Source organism: Geospiza fortis, unplaced genomic scaffold (genome assembly GCF_000277835.1).
Source record: "Geospiza fortis unplaced genomic scaffold, GeoFor_1.0 scaffold171, whole genome shotgun sequence".
In the NCBI taxonomy this organism is placed as follows: Eukaryota; Metazoa; Chordata; class Aves; order Passeriformes; family Thraupidae; genus Geospiza; species Geospiza fortis.
In genome coordinates this window covers 17340-41381 of record NW_005054313.1, presented here as the reverse complement: position 1 = coordinate 41381, position 24042 = coordinate 17340, and the positions used below count along the sequence as shown (strand labels likewise).

The 24042-nt window shown below is 41.2% G+C and overlaps 1 protein-coding gene across 1 annotated transcript in view; it reads right to left on the bottom strand.

Annotated features, from left to right (window-relative positions):
• Positions 1 to 24042, bottom strand: part of AGBL1 (ATP/GTP binding protein like 1) — a gene marked incomplete at its 5' end in the record, with an annotated part of 203599 nt that overhangs the window by 162854 nt on the left and 16703 nt on the right. The window contains one exon of the mRNA XM_031055887.1: positions 20791 to 20944. Coding sequence (XP_030911747.1) covers positions 20791 to 20944 — 154 coding nt within the window. The remainder of the gene's footprint in view (positions 1 to 20790; positions 20945 to 24042) is intronic.

Genomic DNA, 24042 nt, shown 5'->3' with positions numbered 1-24042 from the left:
CACTGTTCTCCTGTGGGTGACAACAGGAGGGCCCCATTGCCTGCAGGTCCAGCCAAGGAAATCTCTGAATTCCAGTGAAAGTTTCCTTTGAAAGATCCCTCCTGCCAAGCACATCCTCAGCTCTGACATCCCACCCACAGGAGAGTCATAAAGGAGGTTTGTACAAGCAAGGAAACCACAGAGCTTGTTAACTGTCTGTTCCCTTCACAGGAGCCATCCCAGCCAAATCCCACCTCCAAATGCTGCTCCCCCAGAGTGCTCCCAGCATGAAAACTAATGAAGCAGCAAATAGAGCAAAGAGCTGATGACATGGCCATAAAACTTGCTGCTCTTGAAACACCTGGAAAACAGCAGGAGTGGCCCAAACCTATGGTTTACAGCATATCCAGTTACTTTGGAATTACTGTGCTAACTGCTATCAACAGAGCTCATGAAAGGAGTAGACAGAACCATGCTCCACACACAACTGGCAGCACTGGTGGAGATCTCTGCACTCAGTTCAGCTGCTTCTCTTAATTTCTGACTTCCAGCACCCCCATAACTGCAGCCCTGACCAGACCAGCTCAGTACTACCCAGTACAGCTTACTGGTTTATACTGGTGCCCAGCTGCCCTTCCCTCTCTGCTCTTTCAGAGCTCCATTTCCCATGCCCTGCTAAACCTCTGTTAAGGACTCACAACCTCAGGTTCTCTCATATACCTCCTCCCAGGACCAGAACTGAGCTTAAGTCTTCAGAATCTTCAGGCCAACACCTAGGCAGCTCCTTTCCAGGTTCAGAGGAAGCTGCCAGAAAGCTCAGTTCAGCCATTTATCTCTGCAAAGCCCACATGACACATAACTTTCTCTGGGAATGTAAATAATAAAAAAGGAAAGTAGAGGAGCCTTTTTGTGCTACATAAAGCCTTATCCAACAGATCATGTCTCCTTACACTGTGTTACATTTCAACATGCCCGGAATATAACATGGCATCAACAATACCCAAGGTGGGAGATTAAAGAGCCACTGATTCCTCTTGCAAAACTTTGAGCAAAGAACCTTTGAATGATAATTTTACTAATGCATCACCTAATTCCCATCTCTCCTTCTCTTCACTCATTTTTGATTGTGTATATATGAATGAAAATGAGAGCTTTGTTCTTCCAGTAGTGCTAACTTGCTGCTTAATCTCCTGCCTCTAAGGGTCCTCCTCTAGTCATGTGATCACCAGGGTTCACTAAGAGGTGACTTTGATGTCACTAATCGTGACATCAACTGGGGAAAGAGAAGCCTGAAAGAAAAGAACAAAACCCCATTAACACAGCAGTGTCCCTCATCAAGGGGAGCACAGAAAGGAAATGAAAAGCAGTTCCAGATGCCCTGACCTGGGCTGCTGCTCTAAATTATTTCAAGCTGAGGTTTGAGCCATGCCATTTGTAAAGGGACAGGGCATTGAAATGATGCCAGGCTAGGATTTGTTTAAGGAGTCAAAGGGAATTATGTACACAGCATGTAAAAAAATTCAGTCTAGATCTGGGTCTGGGGCTGGAACTTTCTGGCTGTGCCTCTCTAAACTTCTCTTTCCTTTGCACAAGACCAGGGCCATTAAGACACACGCTTGTTTTTCTGCTTTATGTCTAAGTACAGCATGCCTACCATGAGCATTACACAGATCAAAGGGCCAAGTTTACCCCAGGATACAGTAGAGAAAAACCAAGAAAGCAGAACTTTTCCTTCCAACTTAATTAGCTGTTCCCACTACAGGCTGTTCTGTGAGCAAATGATGGGTAAACAGAGGACCATCACATAGCTCTTCCATGCATGTCACAGCTGCCTCATGTCCTGGATCCTTCTGACATACCCAAGGCTACAGAGTTATGCAAAGCCAGAGAGAAGAGGGGATATGGTGCGATGTACAATGAATATATTAAAGTATATTTGTAAAAAACATCAAATACTGAGATCACAGAAAACAATGAGCCTGATCTGAGGCAGAATTGTCAGATACTTTTCTCCCCTCCTAAAACTTCTCCAGTTGTCAGACTTCCAGTTGCCTTAAGACAGAATAATTTTCCCTGCCCATCTCCCCCTACACCAGATTGCTGTCTCTTTGCTGTGCCTGTTTTTGGCTAGATGCTCCAAAAGCAGATACATCTTAATACAGAGGCAAAACACAGCCTAGCAGGATGAGCTGTTGTTTTCCAGAATTATCAGTGAGCTATTCCTTTCTTAAATATTTCCTTATTATATGTATTATTACTGTTACCTATGGCAAAGAAGTGAACATAACAGATCATCTCAGCTGCCTGTTCCCTACCTTAATAGCTTGATGGGAGAGTTTCAGCCTTCAAGTTGCTTGGCAACCTTCTTTTGTGTACATGTTTTATGAATTCATTCACCTCTGAATCAGAGATGATCAGGAGCTGAATATGGGTATGGACTGCTCAGCCTCAGCTTGACCTCCCACTAATGCTGGGTTTGAACTCCAGGAAATTGGTAAGCAAGTTGTCAAGGCTGTTTTGGGGAAGTTTTCAAAATCCCAAGCTCTTAAAGCAGCAGGAACCACCATCATTATTTAGCAGGACCTTCGGTATGGTTGAAGGCAAAGGAAACCCACATGAACTAATTCCAGGTCAAATCGAAGCATTCCTCTTGGGGAAAGCTGGGGAACAACAAAACCTTATTTTCAGGGCTTACACCCGTGGAAATCCTACTGGAACCCTTTGCAAATTGCCTCAGATGGTGAGGAACATCCCATCCCAAGTGTGTGCACCTGCATTAGTGTAGCAGAAATTTCCAGCCACTGTCTCACCCAGCCCTGGGTACACCCACTCAGCATTCACTGGCATATCCAGTGTCACTCTGCACACCCCCTGAGCTGCTCAGATACCATCAGACTTCAAAACTGAAACATGCAGGTACCTTATTAAGCTGCTGTCAAGCAAATTACCTGCATTTACCTCCTGCCAGGGCTGGCAGAGGAATTCCTCTGCCTGGGTACACCTCCCACACCTGTGCTGCCATCCACCTCTGCTCCCCTCAGCCACATTCCCAGGCCATGAAACCAACACGGGGAACAGGTAGGAAAAAGCACTGCTGAGAAGGATCAGGGGATTACAGCAGATGAGACTGTAATGCAAAGCAGTTGCAAAAACGGCAGCTCTCCTGGGACCCACAGCAGGCAATGTCACAGCTGAGGCAAGGAACACTCTGCTACTTTCCTCTGCTCAACACAGTGAGCAAAAGCAAATGTCTGCAGTGCTGTGCCCACTGCTGCCCACCACAGGTTAAAAAAACTGATGAAAAATGAAGAGGTCATTGAAAATCATCAAATGTTTAGAAGTCTTAGGCTGAAAAATTGGAGAAAATGGGTTTCAGACACAGAAAGAAAAGGTGAACAGAGAGGAAGGAGAAATAACCTTTAAATTGCAAAAGGCTGCTATAAAAAGATTGCAATCACTTGTCCTCACTGTCCACTGGGACTGGGCTGCATAAAAAGAAACACAAGTTGCTGTCAGCTAAGCCAACCTGTGGTGACCTGACTGCCCTCACTGCTGTGCCTGAGTGTTGGCCCTCCCTCCTGATGGGTCCTTGTTCATAAAATCCTGTGCCTCCTCTGCAGTACCCAAAACAGGGCCAGCAGAGCCTACAGCCACATAAGTCACAATAGCTCCTTTAGAAACTCGTCCATGGCTCCTCTTATTCCTCTGGAACTAGCTCTCTGTTCTGCTGGAATTACTATTCCAGTCCACCCTGCCACCTCCTGTGCTCTCTTTGATGCAAGGTGTCTGCTTACTACTTAATGTTAGCCATGTTAAGCCATGGTAACCATTAGCCACTAATTAGTGGCTAATCAGAAATTTCAGAAATATTTCATCATCGTATTTTGACATCATTAGGGCCTCTTTGCACATACAGAACAGAATTATTTATGGAAAATTCTGTCTTACCTGCTCATTTAGTGACAGTCTTGCCACTTCAAAATTGGAGTAATATAATTTCTGGGATTTCTGTCATTAGTAATGATCCTCCAAAGCCTCTCTATTATCCTTAATATTACCATTCCTCAGCTTCTGCCTTGAAAGGTGCGAGCAGCAACCACTAAGATGAGGTCTAACACATGATCTAGGTAGCTGATGTAGGGAACTCCAGATTATCTGTCAGAAGGCAGGCAAGGATCTATCACCCCCTGCTTCTACAACACACACATTATGGCTTTAATTTGTTCTGTGGCAGCAGGCAATTTCAGATACTCAAGTATTTTGTACTGCCATGGCCAGGCCATCAATCCATGTGTTTTTCAGTCAGCATGGGAGAAATGTAGACTGTCTTGCAGAGATGCAAGGCTTCTGAGACCTGGCAAGCAGTAAAAAACCAGTATTTTCAAGTTAGGCATATATGTGACTTTCACCTTCTGGGGTTTCTGCACAAAGACAAAAAAGCTGAACTGAGAGAAGAACTAGAGCATTGCCCTAAACTGTCCCATGCCTAAAAGAAGGTGAAGGCAGAAGACGAGTGCACAGAGACCTGAAGGACAGCTGCTGTAACAGGCAGAGCGCAGATATCCATGGGCTCTTTTCTGAGAGAAGGATTTCATCTGAAATGAAATCAGGCAGGAGGAGCAGACTGAAAAACTTCCATTGTCATAAAAATATCTCCCTGGGTAATCCACAGTGATGGAAAAAGGAAACCCTGATAATTTATGTGACAGTTTAATGGGATTTTGGTGACATTGGATACTTTAGAAAGAATTTGCCCAAATAGGACAGACAGGACTTTAATAAGGCTTCAGCTCCGAACCAGCAATAGTTTCACCCTCTGCTTTTACATTTCATTCTACATACCCAATGCTCACTCACAGCTCATCTTTCTCATTTGCAAGGCACATTTCAACACTGTAAGAGCAACAACTGCTCTTTCTGGCTAGATCCTCTGCCAGAGAGGCTTCTGAGTATCTGATCCCTAAAGGGATCAAGCTGCCTTTGCACCTACAGGGCAGAGCATCACTGAGCTGTGAACTCTGAGGCATGAGCTGCCCTGTGGCCATGTCCCCTGCTCTGTGGATGGCACTAATAGCTTCTGTGTGGAATTTAAGGGCAGCAGATGGACAGGCTGGAGCAGGAGCTGCTGGCAGAGGGGACGCCCCCAGAACACACTGCAGGAATAAATAAATGGCTTTCACACCCAGCGAGTAATGCCTCAGCCCCATCTCCTGCCTGTGGGGGACACAGCCCTTACCCCCAGCACAACACCCCGTGCCCTTCACTGCCATGGCTCCCAGAGCAGGAGGAATTGCTCCGAGTGCCAAAGCCGGGTGAATCCGGGGTTAATGGCATGAAACTCCACAAAGGAACATTTAGACTGAACATCAGAGTTACACTAAAAAGTCTCCCCTGTGGAGAGGTGGAAGTTAACATTAAAACCGCATTGCCCAGAGCACAAGAAGTCATTTTGTACACAACAATCCTGAAGTGGCTAGGGACAGAAATAACCCAACAGGAATTCGTTTTCTTTGCTAACTCCAATGGATCCAGTTAAGAAGCTCAAGTTTTGCTAATTTCTCCTTCTGGGAAATCCAGTAATGAAAGAAATGGTAAAAAATATTTTGTCCGTTCTGAGATCAATTTAGAACCTGCCTGTGAGCCCTAAAATGGGCATGAGAAAGGGAGACCTGCCAGTGTTTCTTTCACTACTGGGAATAACAGCCAAGTTTAACAGTTTAACACAAGTTTAAGTTATGTAGTACTTCAAGCTGTTCTGCTCTACAGAAGACAAACTCTATAGTTTATTTTAAAAAAGCTCTTTACTCTTTATGCAGTACATATTTAAAACCCACCTATTACCACCTACAGCATAAAGTAATGTTTATTCTTAAATATGTGTTGTGCTTTTAAGTGGCACAGATCCATCTCTCCCTGACTTGAAGACTTCCTCAGGGAATGACTTGAAAGTAGTAAAATATATTAGAAGAAAGTACAATCAGAGCCTCTCATTGTCAAATTGATAAAATATCTTTTTTTTTTTGTTGAGATAAAAAGCATCACAGATTGCTTCTGATGGTAAAAATTAAATTCTTGTTCTTCACTTGATTTGATATTTATTGCTCATTGCTCCAGAATCAGTCAAGCAGGGAATGTTTCTTAAAAATAATATTATTCTGTATTTCTCCTGGAGTAAGCAAACTATAAGAATTTTAAATTGTGTGTTTTCTTACACATAAAAAGCTCAGAAGAAGGAGGAAATAAACAGAAAGTCTACAAAAAACCTTCTACCACTTTACTATGTCAACAGCTTTCCACTAAAGGACCTTCTGCAGGTTGACCTCATTTGTGGCATCACTAAATTGACTTTTACATTATTGCTAAGTCTATCCTAGATCTTGGAACTGCACTGTCCAGAGCTGATCCCAAAGGAAATTCTTGCTTTCCGCAAACAAGAGATCAATGAGGTTAAACTGTCTCCAAATTTTGAATAAGGATTCTTGTCTTCATGGCAAGGTCTCAGATGAACTCCCCAAATACCTGAGCAAAAGAACACAAAAAAGGGGTCAACATAAAAGGTCTTTCAGTCAGATCATCAAGAGAGTAAATCACCATACAGTGACCTTGTATCATGACATAAGTAGCACCATGTTCCATCTCTTAGACTGCACGATGTGTTGTGTGCCAGACCATGAGCAGAACATAAGTTTTCCAGGAGAAACAGCAGAGATGAGCCCTGAAATTCCCAACCAAGTTCATACTGTATTTTTTCCAAGCAGTTCTACTACTACTGAGATATCCTAAAGATGAAGAAGGAATCAGGCTCACATAGCACAATCTGAGCCCCAGAGTTGAAAAAGCTAGGTGGAACAAAATTTGCCACTGCATAAAGCAGATAACATGCAGAAATATCAGACAGTCTGTGGAAAGACACACTAAGCAGTCCCTGTCTCAGGTGAGTAAGGTCTTCCCTTCAGATGCCAGCAAAATGATGGCTAATGGATGATGTCTTCCTGCATCAATCACTGCAGGGAGCAGAGTGTCAAGTCAGGAAGAGTCATCTGTTCGAGGAAATAAGATGGTAGGAGGGTTAGGGTGAGGAAAAAGGTTCTTTTTATCCCTACAAGTTGCTACAAAGCATAGAAAAAGGTTCTCATGAATAAAGGAGCCAGGCTGCAGAACAGTCCTGGCAGCCCCAGAAGAAACAGAAATGGAACATGAGATGTCCTTCCTTGGCACTCCATCTATCACTGCAAAAGTGGGAGCTTTCACACAGGAGAGCTTTTAGTTCTTCATAGTTTCCTAAGTGATATCAAATTTATTTAAAAAGCATTCTCCAGAAGGTTCTTTCAGGCAAATAATTTAACAGCACAATTGATAGTTCCTAATCAGTTTGAATTTCTGATGTGTAGTGCACAGATTGACTTCATAAAGCTGGTAACTGTGATCCCAATCCCAGTGCCTTCCTGCACTTTCACCCCACCACTTCCACAGCAGAACTTTGAACTTTTCCAACTCACCCTGCCCCAGAATCCTTCCACTTATAGCTGATTCTCTTTATACAGCCTGTAAAATCCACAGCATGAGCTCCTCTCTCAATATGCCATAAGAAACACTCATATCAAAACCATTATATTCCAGAGCATTCACAGCCACTTCATCTCCTGCTCTGTAAACTCTGAGTGCTTTTAAAAGAAACACTTATTTATATAGAAGAAAATCCCTGTAAATCATGGTAATGACAAGCTAATGGCTAGCATTGCAAAGATGATTTATCTTCTTGCTGTATCTAACAAAGCTTCTTATGTTAATACCTTGTTTTCAAAATATGAAGAGACTCCTAACTGATGTTTTCTAACTGCAAGAATATGCAGTTAATGAAAAACACCTTACATCAGAAAATAACCTTCCCCTGCCACCTAACACTCCCATCAACTCTCAAAATCAAAGGATCTCCTTGAATTATTTCCTTCCTCTGTATTACTTAGGGTGCTTCCCTCATGGATGAAGAAACCAACCATTCAGTCTCACTGCCTGCTTATAATCCAAATTCATTTCAGGGTTTGCATGCATTACCTGCATGTTTTAATTTGATATATTTTGATTTCTGCTTATTAAATTACATTTGAGGCAGGTTATATGGCCTCATGGGGAGTACTACCCTTTGTGCAAACATCCATTTTATCAGGGCTGAGCCTAATTTCACATTACATTCTGATAGGCTGGAAAACAAGGTCATGGTGTCTGTGTGGCAAGTGATGCCCCAGCTGGTGGGAGAGACTTTTGATAAGCAAGAAGGAGGATCCTGGGAGTGTTGTGATTTAAAGGGTATGTTCTAGGATATGAAATTAAGGAGCAAGCCATCAGTGATGAGCTGTTTTAAGTCTATTGACAGCATTCTCCATAGCTGGCAGGGCCATCACCTTTGCCAGCACAGAGACTTTAAGTACCTCACTACATGTTTATTGCTCATTCAATAGTTAGTAATGGCTAAAAATGGGGAGAATAGGGATAATGGGGACACCACAGCCTATAATGACGTGCCCAGAGGCCTTCATCTGTCTCTTGCTTGCTCTTTCAGCCTCTGGCCAGTAGCTCTTTTTGAAGCACAATTCCCACGAGTTGTGTTGTGCCTCATGGTGACCCTCTGGCTGTTGTTTTTGTGCCCTTTCAAAATGCTTGACAGAACTGTCACAGAAGGAGCTTGGCATCTGGAAGCTGTGGCAGGCACGATATGACCTGATTCATAAAACATAGCTAAGCAGCTTGGGCTGCCAGAGGCCAGGATTTACAGGACTGAGCTTAAAAATGGCCTTCAACGTCTGCTCTGCTAAATGCACTTCCCCACTGCACACAAAACAATTCCCAAGTTGTGAGGGTGACCTACAACACTGCAAAGTAACAAAGCAGACAAGACACTAATGTTGTTACAGCCTGCACTGTCCCCTGCTACTCAGGACAGGAAAGGAATGACCTCAGCTCTGGCTGCACCTTTTGCACATGGCTACAGGGGCAGGAGGGACTTAAAGAAAAAAAAAAGTTTTTTTTCAGAAATTTTTTCAGAAATTCCCCAGCACAGCAAGCACAAGGAAAAAAAAAATAAGCCAGAGATAGTTTCTGCTACATTATCCACTACAGCCTTATTTTTTACAATAAAAGCCTCTCTGCATTTTTATTTCCAGCAGGCACAGCCTGATCAGCAAGGAATTTAAGGACTTTCTGCCCTCCCATCCATCTACCTATTTTCTTCATCTCTACTTCAATCACTAGTTACAGCCTTCTGTTAGGTGCTCACCATGGGACCTAAACATCCTCTGGGAGACCTGTCAAAGTCACTCTGATGCCAGTGATAATAAATTCCATCTCACTCATCTTCTCTTGAAGCATTTCATAGACTGAAGATTACATGTTTCAAGTGTGTTCCAAGTTTTGAAGGTAAGGATTCACGGAAAAATCAAGTAAGTTGCCCAAGGATAAAATACAAATCAGTCAGAGCTGGTAGCTCAACAGCTGTTTGCCAAGCTCCAGTCAGAGTTCTGTGCCATCCACATTCACCCTAAAAGTGATTTTCTACATAATCCATTACTTCAAATCACTTCCTCCTCTTTTCATTAGCTATGAAAATGAATTGAATTGTGCACTTAGACATAATCAATAGAGCCCTCTCTCAGTCATGTTATTTGTCCTATATCAAGATCAGCTGTCATTTTCATTCTAGAACCCACCCATCCTTCCCAAAATTAGCAAGCACGCGCACATTTGCAGAGTGCTATGGTATTCCTTTATCCATCATGATCCTGTCATGTTTTCAGACTAGGGGGAAAAGAAAAAGATTATAGGAAAGTGGTAAGGGAAGAATAAGGAACTAAAATAGAGTGTTGTAGTGGATCTCTCTGGTTCTTAAAAAATTTAAAAAAAAAAAGTTCCTAAGTTGTCCAGAAGTCCTTCCTTATCTGTGGGCCAAGACATTTCTCCAACCCCATTCTGACTTCTTCATTTACTCATCACCTCTGCCCTCATCATGTCTTAATAAAAACTTCAGCATATTTAATTTAACCTCACTATTTCAAAGCATCAGGCTAAGCTAGAAATATTTTCAAAAGAGTTTGTTAAGCAAATTCAAGGAAAAAAAAACCAGAGTAAAAGCTTATAAAAAGAATTGCCAAGTGGCAAGGAAAATTACTTTCTTTTTCCCCCCACAGCTAAGAAACACAAAAATTACAACTGGTAGAGCAAATTAAATTCTAAGTGCATTGGTGATTTGATAGATATAATTTTCTAAGTGTTACAGCCACATAATAAGTGCCCTGAAATGATACAGAAGTCCAAGTTTAGCTGTCTGGGAACACTGGTGCACTTTGCAGTATCTACCGTGTCACTCGTCAGCTCGTTGATCTTATCAGCACATTTGCAGTCTGAGCAGAGCAGCTGTCCCCACTTGGTTTTTATTTCTATTTCTGCATTAGAAACAGGTGGGCAAGCTCAGAGAGCTAACAAGTTTCTTTTTGATGTAGAGATGGACAAATCCTCTCATTAACAGAATGGCCTTTTAAAAATCATTATGGCATATTTTTAGCCCCATTTCATTTCAGTATTTCTGTATAATTGCAACCCATTAATCACAAATGCTTGTTTCTAGAATCTGTCAGTTATAGGCAACAAGTAGTAGCAGCCTGTGGCATCTGCAAACTACTACTTTCAGCATATTGCTGGTTATTTTACTAGGGTAAGATTGGCTGCATCAGTCACACAGGAATGGATCTCATTCTCCAATTACAGAAATTAGACTCAGTTAAACAGGTCAGGCAGAAATCTGCATAGACCCTCCCAGCAAAATCAACTTACAGGTGGGAATTAGAAATAGCAGGTGCTCAGAATTCCAGATACAAAACCAGGAGAAAAACAAATGCATGCCATGCTTTGCAAATATGCCTCCTCACTCAATAATGCTCTTGGATAGATTAATATTAAAATCAGCACATAGAAATAGCATTTGATTAAGATCAGCACATAGAAATAGTGTTTGCTACATTTCACAAGAGTGTGGAGCCCCTCACATGGATGTGGGCAGAGTAGCTGAACAAACTATCTGCTTGCAGCTCTGGCAAACATGCACTAAAGCTGTTCCATACAATCCAAACAACTCCAGGCATTTGTGATGCACGGCTAGCTAGGTCAGCCTTTATCAGACAGAAATGCATAGCTTGGAACATTAAATCCAGAAATTAGATTGTTGTTTTCCAGAAAGTTTTCAAAGCCTTGAGGTATCAGCTGAATGACTTTTCTATTTTCAAGTCAGACGCAGTAGACAGTCTCTCCAAACCAGCCAGCCAAGATTTGAAAGCACCAAGAAATTTCCCAGTTTAGAAGGATAAAGGTGAAAGCAACATGAAAGTTATAACGCCACCCACACTGTTTCCCAACAGTCTGTTAGTTCTGGGTGTCGAGGAAGGGTTTGCCTGTGCAAGCTGAAGCCTATTGTTAGAGTGAGAAATTCAAGAGTCACAAGAGCATGAAAAACCTACCTCAGAGTAGCAGAGTTCCCTGTTAGCAGGGCACACTCTGGGTTCTGTCACAGCCTAGCAGTTCTTTAACACAAACTGTGCAAGACTTGACAAACTGTCCCCGAGCTGAGTTCCCAAACTGAAAGCAATGGTTTGCTAGAAGAGTGGCAGACCCCATGTTTTGCCAACTCTGCCCAATCTTGCCATCCAAAATAGTTTGTTCCCACAAGATCGTCAGGCATCAGAAAGCAATGTGTATCTACCTCAATCTGTGTACCAGCACAGCTTTTCTGGAACAGAAAAGGAAAAAATATTGAACCAGGAACAAAAACTGCTCTCTGAGATGGCAGGAGTGGTTGTGTGGGTCTGACAGCAGCTGGTACATGTGCTACACCCCCTGGGATTTCCAGCCACAGATTACTCTTCCACAAGGCCAACCTGCCAGCTGTCCTGCTCCCAACTCTCTGATCACAGCTTGTCTAGCAGTTATCAATGAGGAGGTACAACCAAACAGAAAGGAGAACAACTGGTCGCATTACTACTGCTAGAAAATGACAATTTCTTACCTTACAGAAGGCTTGAACCTGAGGAACTTCTTAGTGACCTTTTATTTAATTCAAGGAGCAAAAGTGATTCACAGACTGCCCCACTAGCCGCAACTTCCTCACTACTGGCCAGAAATACCGGCTTTAACACAGATGTCCAAACCCAACTGCCTTCAAGACAACCCACTTTACCCATCAGCAGGTGCTCCAGACCTTCTGATTTGTGCAAAACCAGCCACCCTGTGTAATATGACATCTGACCAATTGGGCAATATTGTGGCCAGATGAAGGAACCCCTTCCTGACCTTGACTTTTACCTTGAGGCACAAGCATTGACTCTTCCCACCTTGGTAAGCACATTGTTCCTATCAATATTCAATCTCCAGTGAAAGTCTGACCCTAAAATTATGTCCTGCCTCTCACAGCCCATCTCTGCCTCATTGAGGAGAGATTTACCTCAATTCAAAAGCTTCTCTGGCTGACTTACACAGTACCACAGGGACCTTTCAGCACATGCCCCACAGGACTACAATTTATGGCCTGGCATGGGAAATGTGCCACTCACAGAAACACACTGATTTGAGGGTTTTTTGCCACACCATAATTTGGAGCTAATAATAGAAACCCAGTAGCAGTTTAATGCTTGTTCACCATTTGGGAATAAGAGCTGCCTGGGGGCTCTACTGGGCTGTGTTTCAATATCTTGATTGGCCATTGGAAACACAACACCTGCAGGATTCTCACTAACTATTTCCACCTAAGGAAAGATTATTTTTCGCCCTTCTGTTAAGGCAAGAATTTGGGCAACCTAGCACTCCTGTAGAAACTTGCAGGTCAACTGCAATGAGAACTGGTCCTGGGGTGTTGGAAGACAGGCATATTCCAAGCAGCTGCCTATAAATTTCCAAAGCAATATGAGAAATACATACAACCAAACCATTTTCAGTTTCATTGATAATTTTCAATGCCTTGTAGCAAAAATATAAGTAGTACCACACTCCTGTGAGAAGAACCTTCTGAGGCACTTGACAAACCAATCAAGAAATAAAATAATTATGACTAAGATATGCTAATTTAGATTTTCAAGATGTTTAATTCATTAGTGTATCAGAAAAGGCTGTTATGTTTTGGAAATCTGGAGGATTGCCAGCCTTAATCTCTATTGAGAGAATCATAGAATATCTTGGGTTGGAAGGGACCCCACAAGGATCATCAAGTCCAACTCCTGATGTTCAAGCCCAAGTCCATACCAACCAAGAAGGTATTGATAACTTCTGTTCCAGAAAGCTATGCCTTTAATCAGATAATTTCTTCTCTAGAAAGGACATGCAAAGGTTATAAGTCTCTTGGGGCAAAAGTAAGACTGTTCTAAATCAAAGAAGGAAAGGTAGCTGAACAAGTGCTGAAAAAAGTGCTACAGAATTTTCTACTCTATCCCCTAAGCAGAGGATGGCTTAGAAAAAATATCAAAATTTCAGAAGGAATTTTATATTTTAAAAAATGCAGAACATGGCAGCTGAATGAAGAACACTACAAATAATCTCATTTAAGGTGCTTATTCTGCCATCATGCTGCATTAGGCAGAGGGTAGGACAGAATGAGAGATTACCCTAATATTTACTCTTTGCTAAAAACACTGTGATTGTCTATGCTTCAAAGCCCAGTTTTAGCATCCTTATTCAGTACTTTCTGTCCATTCCTTGCTGCCTTGACTACTGGAATCCAATACATTAATATGTATTTTGCCAAGCTCACAGAAGGCTGACCACAGTGTCAAAGCTGTGCTGGCAGCGTCGGCTCCACCAAACGCTGGGATTCAAAGAGCATTTGATACATCATGAAAAATACTGGCCTCAGCCTGCAGACAACCATGTGTCTGTCTCACAAATTTCATATTCCATTCAACCAGCTTCCATCTTTATGGCAGCTAGCTGGATAACTCAAACAGGAGCATAGTTTTGCAGAAATTTGTCTGCTCTTTTTGCAAGGAGCTGCCAACGCTGTTGTGACTGGGATATCAGAAAGAAAAAGTAGAAGAGATGTTTGAAATCGAAAGACAATCTTGAGAAAAAATTCAGCACAGACCATCAGTGTTGCATAACTGGACAGCTTTGCTTTGGCTTCAGAAGCTTGAGAAACTGTCTATTCAAGTGGAAAAAACCATATTCTCAATTCTGAAATTATTTAGCACTGTAGAACACATGACAATTTTATTCAGCCTTCCTTCACTGCTGCATTAAAACAGGATAACAGTTTTCACAACAGCTGACTCTTCCTGTCACCAAAAACAAAGTGTTTGGTACAAAGTGAGACAGAAATCAGCACCTCTGCCTGGCAGCCCTGCAAATTAGGAGAAAAATCTTCAAATCAAAAGAATACAAAGACACAAACCTCATTATTGCAGATGCAAGGATAGAGAAAAAATGTTTTCCTCCAGTGTTCCATAATCATCTCAATCAATTTCTATACACAGTAAAATCTGTTCACTTTTAACTATAATCACAAACAAAGAGAAGAGATAGAGAACTGATGAAAGGAAAAAGCAGAACAGGTCTGTAAATGGAATACTTGAAGGAAATGTTATGCTGGTGGACATTTTCTGCATAAGATTGCAATTTGGTCCACATTAAGTACCTAGAAAGCTACAAAAACAGTCTGTCAGAGACATCATCTTCTGTTCCCATTTGGTGAAAATGCCAACTAATGGGGGAGCCCCCAAGGAGCAGGGGCTTTCTTCAGTTCTTGGTTTCTCTCCTGAGATTATCACCAACAGCAGCAACAGCTCTTTCTTCTTGTACAACATTAGCACTGTGGAATTGTCACTATAAAAGCCTATCAGGCCTTCCCACAGAAACCAGTCAGCAGCCAGAGAGCTCTGGGGAGGTGGATTGTTCCCCATTTGGCAGACATGTGAGACCTGAGGGTCCATGAGCAGTGGCTGTGCTGTTTGCACATGTGCTGGAGGGAGCTTCACACGCAGTAACTGCGAGGAGCAGATGTGCTTGCTGGTGTGAGCTGCTTCCAGCCAGCACCATGCCAGGTTAGCACTCCAGATGAATTGCTACAGGCAGCCCTTCTGCCTGCTGAAGAGATCATTACCAATCAAAGCAGGTCGTTCTACCTCCTTATTTTAACATTATTAGATGAGAGCTTCATTTAAGGAGTGCAGCTTCCTTTGGGGCCGACTGACTCCAATAAGGTGTTGAACTAATTTGGTCCCTGCTTCACTAGGAGATGTGTCATCTCCAGGTTTGAAAAAGTTATTCAAGAGAGCTTGAGCCTTTCATAATTAACGTGCAACACTGGCTGCCACACGGGGAGCAGGCACAGTTATAATAACTCTGAGTCAATAATTCATAAACTATAATGCATTATTAATCAATTATTGAGGCCTGAATTACATTTAATGAGATTAAGCTGATTGGAGCACTAAGCTGTTTGAGTCATATTGATTTAATCAATGTGCTTAATTAAACTGTGTACATTTTCCACATGATCATTATTTCCCAGTATCCTGCATAAGTGGCCCCTGCAATTCACATCCTCTGCTGTTCTTTGCTCAGGAATTGCTCTTTGCTGCAATTTATATTTAAAGGTAAAGGGCTTGTTTCTCCCTAAGAAAAGATCAAAGTTGCAAAACAACCATCTAAATAGCTTATACAAGCAAATTGAGAAATGTTAGAATAGTTTTCCCAGCAACAGTGTCTTTTTTATTCTGTAGGCTTAAGATGAGACCAGGTGAAAACACCTCATTAGTCTCACTTTATCCCTCATTCCAGCTCCAGGAGCATCTGCAGATTCAATGGTATGAGCATTCTACCATATCTATCCCAAAAACATTACTCTATCCTTCTTCAGAAACATGCCTGCACAAAAAATGTGCTTCAAATCCCCAGGCGACTACATTTAAGATAAGCAGGTATCATTATCTCTTTTTGACAGTATTCATAATGGTTTCCTCACCCATGCATAAAGAGGACATATGATGACAGAAGAGTGACTCAAAATGACAGATATTACAGATGTAAATGCATTTGCTAGCATCATTTTTGTTTAATTTCCCTCACCTCTGCTGCTAATTATCTGGGACAATTTGGGTTAACTTTAAACCACAAAATTCAGATCTGTAATGCTACCCATGGCTAAAAGAATACTCATTAGGTGTGTTGACTCTGGAACACACATAACACACTGAATAATCACTATTATTAATGGGGATGACACCAGTACAACCAGCCATGAAGAGACTTGTGCAATTCCTTTGGGACTGTTTGAGTCATTACTCTGTGTTAGCACTAACCAGAATGGCACCAACACTACATCACATCTCAGAGGTGTCCTGCCCCTTCCCTCCTCTGGCTAGAGGTGAGAGCAAACCCACCCCAAGCCAGGGTATAGCTAGGAAACCCTCCTGAAAAACACTCAGCAATGTAGAGTGTACACTGTTCTTTTCTGACCTATAATTTTGCTTTTGGTGGTTTAAATTCCACCACTCTGTTAACATTAGCAACATATCAGTGTCCTTTATTTCTTAACGAGAATACAATTTTATCATTGCCTGTGTGTCAGTGTTTAGATATTTTCCTTACACTTCTTTGAAGGGTTAATCTGTCCATTTGCTCTGTCACAACAGTATCCTACTGCTTGCAGGGTCTACTCAGCTGTCTGCCAGGGAGTTTAGTGGAGTTACACACTGCACACATGCATAAATAATACTGTGAATTAAGAGTTTGCAAACTATTACTGAGTACACATACATGCTGCTAACACTGCCTTCACTGGGCTCTGTGTGTGTGGCAAACAAGAAAATCAGAGCTCTGCAAACACCTATTAATTCATCAAGCAAGGAGCTGGCACCAAGATTTGGAAGCTTTTTGTTTCTGCATTCATTTGAGAATGCTCTGAAAGACACTGAGAATTGCTCTCCCTTCAAAAGTCGCTTTAACTCTCATCAGGCAGACCTAACATAGCCAGAAATAAAGTCAGAATAATTTCACCTTTATTACAAGACCATGGAGAATATTGCACTTAGAATGGGTATTAAAGAAATCTGTACTAGCTGGATGCTGAGTCTTCTCCATCTGATGGCAGGAAGGGCAAGTTTAAAGTTAAAAAGCAACCACAAAAAACAAAATAGATGCTCTCAGTCTCTATTTGTTCAAGTCTATGGAGCTGCAAAGCCCAGCAGGAACCACTGACCAGCCCAGGTACCTTCAGACATGGATCAAGTCTGAGTGGAGATTGTGTGATTGTAACTGAGTGGTTGCATGAACCAGAGTAAAAGTACAGGAAGCCAAAGAGTTCCCACCTCACTTCTTTCTGTCTTCATATCAATTTCAGAACTGAACATTTAATAAAAATTATTCAGTACACCACCATCATATAAAGGGCAGATATGAAGAGTGGAAGGCAAAAGGAGCCTAAAGTGAATATCAAAGCCTCACACAAACAAGGCATAATGAAGGAGAGAAGTAGCCCATTTTTCTTCCCTGCAGCATGGCTTGTACTTCCTATTAACAAGGTGCACGTTAATAAATTTAACTCAGACAAATTTAACCATCCTAGGACCACATTAATCAAAAGCCTGACAAGAGCAATCTGAAAGAGTTGAGGAAGGGAATTAAAACACAGCTGACACAGAGGATGCCATGTCCTCACTCTCCCTGGGCACTTCCAACAAAAAATAACTCCTTCCCACTGCACTGCTACCAGACTGATCCTGCTGCCTTCCCAGTGCTCCTCACCCACCCTGTGCCTCTTTATCTGATGTTTCCTTATCCCTACATGTCTATACTTGAGAAAAATTTAGACTATTTCAGTATGATCCATGTGCAGGAACTACAAAGTCCTGGTGAGATTTGTGCCACTGGCATTGCTGAAAAGAAATTCTCAAGGTACAAATTAACACATGTAACAAAGACAACCTAAGTTCGATAGGAAATCAAAATGACTATAGCTCATGAAAACTCTTCATTGGCCCGAACCAGAAGGAAAAAAAGAGCTGTCCATTTTTATTCATTATCTATGTGCCAAGTTCCCCAGTGCTGGAGCTCCACATTCCTTCTCAAGCTGAAATACCCATGGAGACTGTACAAAGCCATGGGATTTATTGCAGGGAAATCCTCCACCCTTTGGTCTCTTCATATTTAGCTCTAAGTTGTTGCTCTTGAGTAATGTTTTTAGCATGGAAAACATTGACAAACAGGTCCTTCCATCAGCCAAAACACTTCACAGAAAGATGGGTATGTCATACAAAATGAGGAAACTGAGAAGTAGCTGCTGATCAAAGCAACACAAAGCAGCACAAATTAGACTAAGTGCATCCCCAAAAGCCATAATTATCCAAGCTACTCAAACAAAATAAGCACATACATGATTATTCAGATTTGCCCACAGGCATCCCCACAGCATAAAACATGGTGTGCTGCCTTGCTGTTCTTTCACTTGATAAAACAATAAATATTTTCATCACTTAAGAGTATTGGTGTTTACTTTTCCAGTCTTGAAAACTTGAGTGAAACTGTGTTGCCTTGACAATGTCTTTCCTCCAGAAAAAAGTCTCTTTCAGTTGGACAGCTGGGGTTTCTACATGTTCTGATTGAATTCCATGGGCTCATGGATAGGAAGTCTGCAATCTTATTGTTGTGCAAGGCTTCAGAGCAAGGGTTTAGTGGCACAGGGTTTCATGGCATTTCAGGGAGAACTACAAGCTCCCACTGGCTTCAGGTACTACCACAAGGCATGAGATATTTATTTCTATTGAAAATAGAGAACTTAAGCCACATAATTGGGATTTGAACCTAGGTGCAGTATATTAAACAGACTGAAGCATTTGGAAAAAGTATCTGTCCAAATTATTCATAGATGCCTTATGAATCTTTCAGCAAACCTGGGCTGAATAAGCAAGCCAAGCCTTGTCTATATAGACAGGTTAACAACCTTTGAAAACCTGCCAGGCTCTCTTCTAACACTGCAGGAAGGAATCCAATATACTCTGAGAGTACAGTGCTCCAGAAAATGGCCATGCCTCCCAACATGGTCACATTTATATCTCAATACTTTCTTGATTTTTTTTTTTTTGCTTTCCTATCACAAAACACTCCTTTCAGAAAGTCCTTTCAAAACCAAAACCAAAAGAGCAAAAGTCCAATGTTTAGGATATTACCTCCTCATGTGACTGACTCACTCCAAGCCCTTGCTTAGATAAACCCAGATGTTAGCTCAGTTTTTGCTTTTTACCACCATTGGAAAGGGCTTCTCACTTGGGCAGAAGATCTTGTTCACTGCATGCCTCTTCCAGCTGGCTCCAATCCTCAAATAAAATATTCCACCTTACTTTCAGTTGCCCCCTTGAGACCTTCAGCCATGAGATGTCAGCAAATAACTTCTGACCAGGTGATCACTGCCATGTGCCAAAGGCTGCTTTAGGTAACCAACCTCCCCCTCCCCAAGTGCCACCCACTGGTTTTCTGTGTCAAAAAAGGCCTTAAGGGCAGGAATTCTCTCTTCAAGCCAGGCATGGACAGCTCCAATTAAAGCTGTGCATGCAGATTATAAATTCCCCATGTAGCCTGTACTTGGCTATTTTTCTTTAGTATTTCAAGCAAGAAGAGCATGTTCATGATATAAATTTGCTAATCCAGGATAAAAGCTGAATTTGTAATCAAGTTATTACAGTAAAAAGGTAAGAGCTGGGGATGATTATACTGTAATGTCAGCATAGCTGCAGTCGCTCTGCTCTAAAACTGGACCAAAAAAGATAGCAATAACTTTCACCAACTCTCATATTTCAAGTCCCTTTTAGTGTAGAAGAAGTCTGCAATGAGAACTGTGGTTCATGTCACAGAATCCCTTTGGAATCTTCTAGCCTAGTACTTAAGTGAGGTAATGAAAAGTATTCAGTTGACATCTAAAAAGATCTTAAGACAATTTAAATATCCACAAGCCTCAAAGGTGTCAACCTGTGTTATGTTTGAAGAGATAAGAAAAAAAATAAAAATCATTGTACACCTTGTTTCTGCTTTCAGAAAAAAAAAATCAACCTACATATAAGTAGTTAATGATTTAGGCTCTAAAATCAAAGCTAACCTAATGTGATGCTAATCAAAATCTTAATCATTTGCTGTTGAGTTACAGAAACATGCAAATCTTAATCTTGTTCGTCAGGGCCACTGAAAGTCTAAATCTTTGGCTCTCACAATGAGAAATAATCAGCTCTAGATATAAAATGGCAATTATAATATTTACTATTAAACAGAACATAATCAGTATGGTCTCAGACATAATGCAAAGAGATATATTGTGTCCAGATGGATCTACTGGGCACACTGCAGGAACTGGAATTTCACCAGAAGACTTCAATTGCTGGTCCAGCTTGGAATGAGTTATCTTGTTTTGGGGTTGTTTGGTTTTTTTCAAATTTAAGACTTCAAAATACATAACAATTTTAGTAGAAAACATAAAATATTTTTAAAATCTTGTTGAATTAGTTATTTCACAATTTTTTTTGCTCTAGGAAGTATTTTATTTTGAACTTTTCAAATGTTTTACATCATTGAAGAGAAATTAGAAGTACAAAATTGTATCGGTTCTCCTCCCTCTTCCATGCAAACCTGTAATTTTTAAAGAGCATCATAATTGGCTATTCCTCATATTTATATTCCTTTTTCCAAAATGAGAAAGACAAGAAAATCAGCATTTTCACAAAAGAGGTTGTTACTGTCACTGCTGACATGAGCACAATTCACCAGCATCTTTTGTTAATGCTTCATTGGGCTACTTACAGAACTGCTCCAGGTGATCTCTGTTTTTGGACTCAGGCATGGCAGTGATTGTGAGCAGTGGGCATGGATTTCCTCCTAGAGTCTGGCAGAGTGTCTGCTGCCTCCAGTAAACCTTCTTAGGGTTCCTATTTTGTTCCAGGATATCAAGATGGGACTGAAAAAGAAGCAAGGAAGCAGATTTATAAAGAAGTTCACAGTCTATAAAACCTGATTTTATTCCAGTAGCTGTATATTATTTTTGATACTAATTTCATATCTTGCTAACTTCCCAGCTGCTCTCTTTTGCCAGTTAATATCAGCACCTTTTACATCCCACAAATACGCACAAGCCATTCACAATGCATCGCAGTTCACTGAAGCTGCACAGAATATTTATTCTTATATCATTATCTACTTGAGGATGTCCCTTTTTATTGCAGAGAGGTTGGACCAGATGAACTTTAAATGTCCCTTCCAGCCCAAACTATCCTATGATTTTGCCTGAACAGTTCCTAGGTGCTTTTGTTAGCATAATGAAATTTCTATGCATGCATGAAATCCAAAAGAGAAGCATTTACTCTTTATATTTTAATAAGGGTTTTGTAGGAATGTGAGAAAACTCACCACTTTTGAACATTTACAGAATTGATTGCCTAGCTGTCAAGCACATGCCAGTGAAACTCAGTGACAACTCCATATCAGAGGCAGCCAAAAAGTTTCTATCGAAACAACATTTTGTACAATCAGTAGTGGGAAATTTGAAGAGTGTCTTTCCAAGAAGTTATTTTAAAAAAGGGAGATTTTCTCCCCACCCCCCAAAGTTTATGACAGCTTTAAATAATTCTAAAGACCAACAGCTTCTTGAGAAATTTGAGGAAAAGAACTGGCAGCTTAGCAGAAAGACTTTTTGGAACAAATTCCGATCGGCTCATTAGACACGGAGCCACTTGTCACCCACACAGCAGATGAAGTGTGGTTCTGTTTGTCTGTCTGCAGTGCAGCTGAGGAGGGTGAGCACTGCCCCTGTGGGCTGGTGCTGAGTGCTGGGCAGCACCAGTTGTCTCCCAGTTGGTAGGAATAGGTGCAGTGAGCACACTTGTCCTAACAAAAATTGAAACATTTCATTTCACTGAGTGACCCACACAGGGTGAGGGTTTGTCTCTAGGAGTCAGGGTTCAATTTTAATCTACATTTATGGGACACCATGTCCCTGTTTATCAAATATTGGAGCTCACCGTGTTTCAGACTGCTTTCTCAGCATTCAAATAGAGCCATGTAAACGCAGAACTGAAATTTACAGTCAGCTATGTTATAAAACAATTAAAATACAGCTCTATAAAGTAAATTCAATTATTAAATGCATTTAACAGTCTCACATAGATACAGAGAACTCAATATCATCATTTACTTATGTTCCTGGTACCCAGTGAAACTTAATTGGGTATAGCTACCACAGAGATTTCAGCTAGATATCAAAACAATTAATACTGTGATGTAAAAATAGATAAATTACTGTTCATAAAAGAAATGTAATTACTAATGGACAAGAAGTAATGAACTGCAGAGTGCATCCAGTTCAAATAGGATTCTGCAATATTTCCTGCAAATATGCCTATAACCATTAAATATATATGATATTTTAAAACATTTTCAAATTACTAACTCCATATACAAGTTTATCTTCTTCCCCAAAGCACTATGTCTTTAATTGAGCCCTTGGGTTCATAATCAGTTTTAATTTATTATTGATATGTAAAACCAACATATTTCACCAGTGGACAAATGCTTTAAAATGCAATCTACTGATGCACAAACCTGATTTAGTTTATTTACTGTGGAAATAAAAGTAAAATGGAGATGTGTATAGTGCATCACTTGACATTTTAAATTAGCCCAAGCAAAGAAGCCTTTCAGAATTATTAGAAGTAGTGATTTTGCTTTAGCTAGAGCTGGACATGACAATCTATCAGCCTTTTCCACCCATAATTCCCATTTACCAAACTTTATGGTCCTTATTGTGTCCAAGTTCATTTAAACTTTTCCTGGGGCAAAATTCCCTTTAACTTCAATGAGCATTTTATTTGAAGAGACAGTGAAATACTTAAAGACCTGGTCCTGGAAGCCTAGGAATAACATCTTTTTCATCTCTATTCTATTCATTCAGGAGCAGGTGAGATATTCAGTCATTCCCAGAGCACACAAACTCTCCAAGTCTCTCTTGCTTTGTGCCAGCGAAAGATAGAAATCAATAACAGTAAAATAATGATGAAGCACTGCATTTATGTGAAATGTGTGGTGGTGAATAGGTCCAACCAATTCTTCAGTATTGCATCTCTTTTTTACTCTGCAGACTGTAGATATTTGTGCCTTCAGGGCTAAAGGTCAGATCCCACCCTGGAGCACACACTCTTCCCCTCGGAACTTTAGGAGTAACTGGTGAGGAACTGATGAGAAGTGAGCTGACAGACGTGTTTTGGACTGAAGGCTGGGCTGGCCTTCCCCCGGATATTGGAAGCAGTTTCTTTGAATGTCTATAATGGGATGCAAAAGAGTTGACAAGAGGCTTTCTTGAGTGGGAATCAATCCAAGCCTAAGTCTGCTGGTGTGTCAGGCAGCACAGTGAGTCCTGGGGGAGAACACTGTCCCCTGGAAAGCACAGCATCCAAAATCTGCTTATGACAAACTGATATCATTATAAAAAAACACAGTGACCTCAAACTCCACCAGCCCACACCAGCATGTATTGCCCAAAAAGTGTTGACAATGGAAACTGAAGTGAGAAGGGAGGGAAACTGATGTACTGGAACTGTGTGGTTTCATTTGCAGTAGCATTATTCTCATCTTTAGCATCAAAGCAAAGCTACTCCCAGAACTATTCATTTCACTTCTTTCATCCTATCTCCCCTACATCAATTATAGAGGAAGCACATTGGATGCATTTCCCAGAAAATTCCCTTACCATGCACCCCTTTGCACAGAAGAGACTGTGGAAAACAAACCTGTGCCCAGAAAAAAAACTTGGTATCACTCATAAATTTATGCCATGGAGGTGTATTCTTTTAGTTTCTGTACTGACAGCACTGGTGGGAGTGTCACAAATTCCTACTGACACTCCAGCTGGCACCAAGGAAAGAGCTGGCAAAGTGTCAGATGGGGTCCAGCAGCCTGGTAATGCTGGGTGCAGCTCTGCTGCTACCCTGTGCCAGGAGGAGGAGCAGGCAGCACATCTGAGCTGTCATTAGGTTTAGCCCCTCTGCTTCCCAGCCCTTCAGC